The sequence below is a fragment of the Embiotoca jacksoni genome, unplaced genomic scaffold (assembly GCF_022577435.1).
Source record: "Embiotoca jacksoni isolate LCO1_2020_lvr unplaced genomic scaffold, fEmbJac1.0.p SCAF_13, whole genome shotgun sequence".
In the NCBI taxonomy this organism is placed as follows: domain Eukaryota; kingdom Metazoa; phylum Chordata; class Actinopteri; family Embiotocidae; genus Embiotoca; species Embiotoca jacksoni.
The window spans coordinates 15,797,632-15,806,984 of NW_027185263.1; the positions used below are offsets into that span (position 1 = coordinate 15,797,632).

Here is a 9,353-nt window from a genome sequence, read left to right on the forward strand (position 1 = left end):
CAGACGGTACATTTTGACTCAAAGTATGCAGGCTTTAGTGGCTTGTATGTTTGCTTTTTTTATGAACCTAATCTAGATGAGTGTATTTATCTGAATGCATGTGAAAAGTATGTGCTTTAAAAGTGTTAATGATGCTAATTTTTACCTATCCATTCCAATTTGGGGAGTGTTATTAGACTATCATATGGATTCAGGGCCTCTTACAATGGACAATGTGAGCCGGAAGCTGGTAAAACTCTCGTATAACCATATATATATATATATATATATATATATATATATTTATATTTATATATATATATATATATATATATATATATAGCCATAACATATAAAACTCGACATAACCTATGTAGTGATTGTATTTTAGGTAACAAACTCAGAGCAAACAGCTGCATCACTCTCAGTCTACTTGTATTATCAGAGGAAATCAGAAGTTACTGTCATGTTGAGAAGTTGTGAATCTACGGTGTCCTGTTTGTTCAAGAAGCTGCCCGTTTATCCTGCGAGTCCGATAAATCTGCGTACTACGTCACCACGTTACGTCTCGACGCAAGAGACAGGCGCGTTGCATTGTGGTCGCCGGTGCTCGACTAGAAACAGAAACCACGCCAGCTCTCCAGCTATCTGTGGTGTTATTCTGCCCGGACGGGACGTTAAAAGGTGAGTTAATAAGGAGGCAGGGCACGGGCCAAAAGATACCGAAGGCAGGACGAAGCGGTAGATGACGAGGAGCCGTAAATTGAAGACATATTGATGCTCCATCGGCGTTGAGTTGAAGGCGCCTAAACGGAGCCGCGGCTGTCTGTGTCTTCACAGCGTTAACTTTACAGACTTTATAGACTTTGTAGACTTTACAGACTGCACTGCAGCGGGGATTATTTACGGAGCACGCAATGTTTTAAAAATAGCACAGCACCCCCTCCTGCTAACAAGCCGCGCCGACTCTAAATCGGGACTAATGCAGTCTGGTCTCCGTTAGCTCCCGTTGCTAACGCGGTTAGCGCTCAGCGTTGTTGCGCGCGCAATTCGACACCGGAAGCGTACGGTGCTAGCTGCTAGCCGTTAGCCGAGCAGTGTTTCATTGAGGAGACGCGGTTTGTCCAGTCCGGTGTGTCTCGGCGGGACACTGCTCAAACTGTAGTTATACAACGTAAGAAACAGTAAGTCCAGCATTTTTTATTGTTTTGGGTGCTCACTTTGACATGTTGTTTTCAGCATGCACGGTTTTACATGGTTTTACATGGTTTTACATAGTTTTACATGGTTTTAGGTTTTAAAATGGTTTTACATGGTTTTACATGGTTTTAGGTTTTAAAATGGTTTTACATGGTTTTAGGTTTTAAAATGGTTTTACATGGTTTTACATGGTTTTAGGTTTTAAAATGGTTTTACATGGTTTTACATGGTTTTACATGGTTTTAGGTTTTAAAATGGTTTTACATGGTTTTAGGTTTTACACGGTTTTAGGTTTTACATGGTTTTAGGTTTTACACGGTTTTAGGTTTTACATGGTTTTACATGGTTTTAGGTTTTGCATGGTTTTAGGTTTTAAAATGGTTTTACATGGTTTTAGGTTTTACACGGTTTTAGGTTTTACACGGTTTTAGGTTTTACACGGTTTTAGGTTTTACATGGTTTTACATGGTTTTAGGTTTTGCATGGTTTTAGGTTTTAAAATGGTTTTACATGGTTTTAGGTTTTACACGGTTTTAGGTTTTACACGGTTTTAGGTTTTACACGGTTTTAGGTTTTGCATGGTTTTACATGGTTTTAGGTTTTACATGGTTTTACATGGTTTTAGGTTTTGCATGGTTTTAGGTTTTGCATGGTTTTACATGGTTTTAGGTTTTGCATGGTTTTACATGGTTTTAGGTTTTACATGGTTTTACATGGTTTTAGGTTTTGCATGGTTTTAGGTTTTACATGGTTTTACATGGTTTTAGGTTTTGCATGGTTTTACATGGTTTTAGGTTTTGCATGGTTTTGCATGGTTTTACATGGTTTTACATGGTTTTAGGTTTTACATGGTTTTGCATGGTTTTGCATGGTTTTAGGTTTTACATGGTTTTACATGGTTTTGCATGGTTTTACATGGTTTTGCATGGTTTTAGGTTTTACATGGTTTTACATGGTTTTGCATGGTTTTACATGGTTTTGCATGGTTTTACATGGTTTTGCATGGTTTTAGGTTTTACATGGTTTTACATGGTTTTAAGTTTTTTAAGCAGCAGATTTACTGTTCATCTGATGTGGATGAAAACACGTAGAACTAACTGAAAGCTGAGTTTTAACGGCTTTGTCGGTTTCTATGAACTTGACTGCTTATTAATTCCCATTTGTGGTCTTTGTGTTGCAGCTCAGTACTCGGTGATCTGCGACGATCCACATAGCCGCCATGTCTTCAACATCCCAGAAACATAAGGATTTCGTGGCCGAGCCCATGGGCGAGAAGACCGTGATGACTCTCGCGGGCATTGGAGATGTTCTCGGCAGAAGACTGGAGGAAAAGGGTTTTGACAGGGTGAGGGTTTTAGATTTGTTTTAATGCAACATCGAGTATCCTCTCTGCAGTGTAGATTTTATCAGCGTCTACTACAGTGGTCTAGAAAAGTCTGTAGTTTGATAAAAAAATTTGTGAGCGTGATAAACGTACGAGTTTTGTGTTAACACCGTAACCAGGTTATGATAGTTTCACCAGGGGTGAAATCAAAATAAGCAGCACTCGGTTCACAGGTTATTGTTCGTTCTTTCCAATGACTTCGAAAAATGATTTTTATCAGTGAAGAACAGTGTAAAGTTATGGAAAATAAAGCTGGAAATAAATAATAAATAAGCAGTTTCTGTTTTTTGATGTGTGTGTGTGTGTTAAGTGTCAACTTGCTCAACTTGCTCAACTTGCTCAACATACCATCCCAGATCTGTTCATGCGATAATCACAGTAGAGCTGTAAAGAAATACTCATCTGTGCAGTTTTCCAAGTTCTTCTTACAACTTCAGCTGCTTGACAACCGGACCAGCGATGTGTGAAATCCTTTAATAGTTGTATGTCAGTCTTGAATAGACGTTTAATTGTGTTCCTCTCCACCTCCGCAGGCATACGTTGTCCTCGGGCAGTTTCTGGTGCTGAAGAAAGACGAGGAGCTTTTCCGTGACTGGCTGAAGGACACTTGTGGGGCAAATGTCAAACAACAAGGTGACTGCTATGGCTGTCTTAGGGAATGGTGTGACGCCTTCCTATAAACACTCAGCCATTGTTTTCTACTTCTGAAGTTCAAAGTCGACATTACCTCTTCAGCAATCTCAATTCAAATGGGCTCCAACAAATGTATGAACCGACACCGTACACATTAACAGGGTTTATTGACTCGTGCCCCACTCCATGGTGTAAACTATTAGTATATTACTTACTCATTGGTAATATACTAATAGTCTCTGATTTCATGAATATAACTAGTGAGGTTTAAAGATGTGATAATAATCAATGCAGTGCTTTCAATGCTTTTTACACAAACACTGTAGTGATAGCACAGGTTCAGCTAGTAACATTAATGAGGACACCTTTCTATTTAGGTTAGCAGGTAGTCATGTCACCATCATGCACACTCGCACCTAAATGTAATGCACCATATTAATGTTATTACACCTGTGTGTAATAAGTCCACCTGTCGGGCTGAAACCATCTAGTTTCCAATTTTGGGGAGAAAACTGCTCAGATTCATAATATTCATGTTGCCCAAGATCATTATAATGCTGTTGTGTTCAAGGTTGAATTTATGGTTCATCCATTGTTGGTAATGTACTGAGAATTGACCGTCTTTAAGCTCAACAATACAATACTTTTGTTTTGAATGTTTTGATTAGTTCAGCTCACGTTTCTTTCTGTGTGAAGTGATGATTTATCAGAGCAGTCCAGACTACTCACCTTAAACTGGCGGGCTGCTCGCCCCATTTGCCTGTTTTTACATGCTATTAGGAGGTTTCGATGTGTGAGCTCTATTATTTTCAAATGGCACATCATTTCACAGTTGACCATCATGCGCTGGAAGTCTAACAACAACGTTAGGATGATCTCTTAAAGAGGCGGATTGTCCGTTTTGAAGTGTCTTGCGGACGATGTGGCTGATTAACATCAACACTAACCTCCTAAACGGATCTGACTCTTCAGAGACACAGATTCTTTTAAAAAAATAAATATATAAAAACTGCTGGTTTTAACTTTTGAAAGTCCACATCTGGTCTGCTCCAAGCTTGTTTTGACCTGAACATGAGTAATGTATATAAATAAAGATGCAAATGCAACAAACCCAAATGCTTTCGACAAACGTGTCACTCTATTGCTGATAAGGGGACTTAACATGTGTGTTTACTAGATTAGCTTGAGGTTTACAGCGAACTTTGCCAGCACTAAACAATACATTGTGAGTGTGCCTGAGCTGCTGGGAGTTGAGATATAAATATATAAGCTGGAGGACGTATTGCTTCTTCTGCAAATCAAGAGCGAGACGAAACCTTCCAATCTGTGATCTCGCTTCAAAATAAAACCTCTTTTCTTGGTTCCAGTAGTTTAACTGTTGGTGTCTTGTGACGGCAACAAGCCTGGTTTTATGTCAGATCTTTATATCCGAGCTTCACATTATTTTTGACTGTACTTCTGAACATCAGATGCCTTAATGCATGCTACTTAAAACATTTAATTCAGTCTAACGAGCTGAAAAATCCTCCCATCGTGCACGCCCAGGCCGTTCACATTGATCGACGCTTACGCCCACCAGTCACCAGTTGTATGAAGATACAACGGTTGTGTAGCAGCTACTTGTTAAAACACTGGCTGATGTGTTTGACTGTGAAAACTTTTCAGCTTTTATATTGCTTTTTATTATAAAACAATAAAGGGGAAGTATCAACTTTGGACTTTTTGTATCACATTTTTTTTGTCCAATAAAAACACGGGAGACGGAGAACCTTTGATGACGGGAGGTTTTTATTTCAATGCTTTATGTTCCATGGTCACTTTTCTCCCACCGAGGCTCCAGATTTCATATTTGCAAGACATATTAATGGTTCAGAGCAGAGGTTCCCATACTGTTCATTATGCTAAAGATGCCAGAAGAAGAAGCAGTTTCCTTTTTCTTTAGATGTGATGTTTAAAAGAACTAAATAATTGCCTGTACTGTAGATATAGACACCACAGAGAAAGTGAAACCTTATTAAAGATGGAAATTTAGGTGGAACCATTGAAGGACCCCTCTGCTCTGGAGAACCTCTCAGATCTGATGAAGATGATGCACGCCTGTCCATAAAAGTACATTAGAACTTCTGTATTTGTTTTTTTTTTTTTTTTTTTGCCTTAAAGAAATAGAAAATTGTTCATGTGACAGACTCATAGTAACCAATTAGCTGATTTTGCCTCGATGGTTTAGATCATATATCCATAACCCCTGGAATGTGTTTTCTTTCTTTCTTTTTTTTTAAGTAGGGTCTGTGTGCTATTGAACTATAAAATCTGGATTTGACAGTGATCAGATGCTCAAGAGTTGTCGCTTAAGTTTCACAGTAGCACCTATGCACACACACACACACACACACACACACACACACTTCCACATCCACACTACAGCAACAGTATAGAAATGAGCAAAAATGCTAAAATCCTGTTAAAAGCTTGAAAGAAATTGCTTCGGCGTTCATGATCCGCTCATGAACGGCTGTTTCCCTCGGTAGATACACGTGACTGCCAAAACAGAAGAGACCACCGCTGAGTGTAAAAAACAAATATAGCCACAATAAATGAGATGCAGCTCTGAAGGACAACCTTAATGTTAACACAGGAAGAAAAAAAAAGCATTTAGTGAGACGACCTCTACGTGAAAGTGGAGCGCTGCTGTTCTGATGGAAGAGGTGTGTTATTATCTCCCTCTTCAAGTCGTCACCAAATGGAAACGGTGTCGGGGAAATGAGTACCTAACGTCCGCTTAGCCGGACCTCAAATGTACGGATCATTTGTGTGTGTTTAAACATCCCAGTTTAAAGTTTGAAATGCTGGCGGACCTCATTCAGACATGATGATCAGTGTGTCCCGTTTGGCAGTTACCTGTAGTAGATTAGAGCATGAGATGTATGTCTTCAAATCAAATGATAACTTTTTTTTCCTCAAGATTTTCAGTCTTATTTTGAAATTTGTGATTTTTCAGACTATTTTTAATCGATGAAATGTTCCAAAAATTTTGTCGCAAATTGTTCTCGTCCTTCCCCTCTGACATCGAGACAGATGTTCGCAGTTATAAAGAATTTAGTTCGAGACATTTTGTGAGTCGATTTACGTACTGTACATCGGCAGCTTTTACGCAAAGGTTACTATCGTACATTTAATGTCTTATCTCGGTTGGAAGTACGTGTGCGCGCTTGTACATACGTGCGCACACCGTACGGTCGTACATGTAGTCTCGACAGTCCCTGATGTGTCTCAAAGCAGAGCGCAGAAGAACTTCTTCTCCCTGAAGGGGTTCTCTGAGGTGGGCACGGGAGTGATCAGGGGGTCGTCGCAGGCGTGTGCGTCGCAGTACGCCATCAGGTCGGCGGCTGCCTTTGATACCTGGAGGTGGAGAAGATCTGAGTCAGGGCACATCATCGACTCAGGTTTACACTATTCCACAAATAAAGTGATCAGTCTCTCACTGCATTTGAAGACGGGTTTGCGTCTTGGAAACCCTCATCGTGGTTGCTGGGAAGCGTATCGAGGAGCTCAACATCATTTTTAAATACAGTATGGACGTACATTTTTATCTTGGCCTATTGTTTTAGACACTTTTTTTTTTTCGATCCGTACATGTTGGATGTTGAGGTGAGGGATGTACTGTAGGTTAATATAAGCGCACGATACAGACTGCCTGTCAGGGTCATAGAGGTGAACTACAGTAGAAAGAGTGTATGGTCTTAAAGCTGCAGTAATGATGGCTGTTACTTCCTTCTTTATTCCCTCAGTTTTCTTTTTGAGCTCTTTTCTTGGTTTTTTTTATTTTTTATTTTTTTAAATGGTTTAAGACATTTCTTTTCCTTCATTTCCCCCCCCCCCTCAGGTCCATCCATGTCATTGTACACACAAGTGCATAGTGATAATATTTCATACTAATGAAAAGCTCCATGTAAGATCCCTCACACACACTTTTGAGTGATAATCCGGACATTTTTTTTCTCACTCTGCTCCAATTTGCTGCATGAAGATTCAATCAAAATTCAAATTAAATGACACACATCAGTCACAACCTGAAATCCAACTGTATCCAAATTTACTTTCCCAAATCTGGAAAAAAGTAGATTTTTAAGAGTGTCTGGATGGACATACGTCTATAAATAACACAAACAGGATGAAACTTATTGATCAGTTTGAAGACAAAACCAGATGTCTACAGTTACAGATGTCACAACACAGCAGTGAACACGAAAATAGACAGTGAAACAATTCAGAATCAGAAGTAGTCTAAATTATGGGAATCAATACATAATGAATACAACATTTTGGTGAATTAAATGCAAATTTATGAATGAAATGTGTAAATATATAAGAATACACTTATCTAAATTAAATCCTTATTAATTCTTGAATACCTAAAACTTTGCTTCAGATTTCCCTTTAAAAATAATAAAAATCTTTATGACCTGTCATAACCAACGAAATGCAGTAAGTGCTGCATGTTTTGATTTGACTGATGGGCAGTGAGTTTGAAAGTCTTGTATGACAATCACAGCCTCTTTTTCTCTGCTGAACCTCCAAAAAAAACAAACAAGTGACAACCGCTGACAGTTTTCTATTAAATATGATATTACTCTTTGTAACTTAATGTAACCGCCATTATTTTGACACTGATAGTGCCTCTGTGTGTTTGATGCTGTTGAGATCATCATAGGAGACGATACTGTTTGGAAACTGTCCAATGGGAAGCACTGACTTCCAGTCTATTTGAGAAGGTCACCGGTGTCTTTTTTTTAACTTCAGTAAACCGAAATGAATGATGACTTTTGACTTTGTGTGTATACAAGAGGAACAACCGGAAAATAAAATGTATTTCTTTTTAAACAAGTTTAATTTGTGCAACGTTACATGAACGTGTACTTGACTTAACAACATTTAAGATTTTCTTAGCAGATAGTCAGCTTAAAAAATGGTATATTATGCTGTATTTGGTCCCCTTTGTGTCATACGAGTTTATTGCACTGTCATGCTTCATGCTGAGACGTCCAGATTGTCTTACCTTTATCCTGCAGAAACTAGCCTCGATCTTCAGTTGTTCCACCAGCTTCCTTGCTTGTCCGACGCTCATGGTGCTATTCACTGGGGTGTCTCCTTTCATGCTACCCACAAACACAGCAACATTTACTGACTTGAATTGGATAAAAACACATTCAGTACATTTTTACTTCTTTTTTTTTCTCATTACATTAAAATAGATCGAAGATGAAATCCTTCACTTTGACTTGATCATTTTCTACAAACATGAAAATGTATAAATATTGTTGACTGGTTGCAATAAGTTACAATTGTCATGTTTATTTTCATTTACGCACTTACTGATAGCAAAATTAGCTTTTTAATACCCCGCTCTTGGTGGCTGATCAAATGACATACAAGTGTTGAGAATATTACATATAATCAGAGCCATGCTGAAAAATGATAGTATTTTATTGCATATTAATAAGTCCAAGAAAGCTCCGGCTGGAAAGCAAGCATGAAGCCAGCCAGTCTCCAGTAATGCTGTATAAATATCAGTCCATACTGTGTCATATAATCGGCACAGCTGCTACATCATGCCATTTTACATGGGAACAAAAGCCTGTATATTTTTTTTTAACGCCAAAGAAACACACAAACTGGGCCAAACGGTCAGATTTATTCACCGTGGCCCACTGATTCTCCCGCTAGGAGCCAGAATAACCACAGAAATATCAAATAACCACTGCAGCCATTCACACATTTATGAAATGATGACTAAATATGTATACAACTGAAAATAAAATGTGTCACGTGAAAAAGGAATCAAGTCAGATAGGTTGTCAACAGGGAAAGAAAAAAAGCAGAGCAGCAAAAGGAGCGAATCTGTTTGAACCATTCTGGACCTTTCCCCATTGTCTTTTTCCTTTTCCCTCCATCCACCCCCTTTTCTCCTTACCCGTATTATCTTCCACTTCAGGTGCAATCTTCCCCCCTCTTCTCTCTCTCTTTTTTCTGCCTCTTTGTGTCCCTCTGTCAGCTTATGTTTGGTGGTGTCAGTGTAGCCGGACCCCACCCCTCACAGACAACAGCCTGGATGGTACCCTGCTCTGTACAGTCCAGTGCACTGCAATTCTGCCACAAT

At 39.0% G+C, this 9,353-nt stretch overlaps 2 protein-coding genes across 3 annotated transcripts; one reads left to right on the forward strand and one right to left on the reverse strand.

Moving 5' to 3' along the window:
• The first annotated feature begins 563 nt into the window (after window positions 1–563).
• banf1 (barrier to autointegration nuclear assembly factor 1) lies at window positions 564–4,914 on the forward strand. Of its 2 annotated transcripts, none has more exons than XM_069146886.1 (3): window positions 564–663; window positions 2,360–2,524; window positions 3,097–4,914. In XM_069146886.1, the coding sequence occupies exons 2-3, from the start codon at window positions 2,399–2,401 to the stop codon at window positions 3,241–3,243; spliced, it is 273 nt and encodes a 90-aa protein (XP_069002987.1). In that variant the 5' UTR covers window positions 564–663; window positions 2,360–2,398; the 3' UTR covers window positions 3,244–4,914. The 2 variants fall into 2 exon arrangements, with proteins under 2 accessions (XP_069002987.1, XP_069002988.1); XM_069146887.1 differs by lacking the exon at window positions 564–663 and adding an exon at window positions 1,060–1,163.
• Window positions 4,915–4,962: 48 nt separating this feature from the next.
• Window positions 4,963–9,353, reverse strand: gng3 (guanine nucleotide binding protein (G protein), gamma 3). Its single transcript, XM_069146888.1, has 3 exons — window positions 9,168–9,353; window positions 8,253–8,352; window positions 4,963–6,595 (listed from the first exon to the last, which is right to left on the reverse strand). Exons 2-3 carry the CDS (start codon window positions 8,349–8,351, stop codon window positions 6,467–6,469), a joined length of 228 nt encoding a protein of 75 aa, XP_069002989.1. The 5' UTR covers window position 8,352; window positions 9,168–9,353; the 3' UTR covers window positions 4,963–6,466.

What these genes read in the sequence shown, in the direction of transcription:
- banf1 (XM_069146886.1), top strand. Translation starts at nt 2,399, where the DNA reads ATGTCTTCAACATCCCAGAAACATAAGGATTTCGTGGCCGAGCCCATG. An exon ending in AGGAAAAGGGTTTTGACAGG is followed by an intron (nt 2,525 to 3,096) that starts GTGAGGGTTTTA and finishes CCACCTCCGCAG; the next exon opens with GCATACGTTGTCCTCGGGCA.
- gng3 (XM_069146888.1), bottom strand. Translation starts at nt 8,351, where the DNA reads ATGAAAGGAGACACCCCAGTGAATAGCACCATGAGCGTCGGACAAGCA. An exon ending in CTAGTTTCTGCAGGATAAAG is followed by an intron (nt 6,596 to 8,252) that starts GTAAGACAATCT and finishes CTCCACCTCCAG; the next exon opens with GTATCAAAGGCAGCCGCCGA.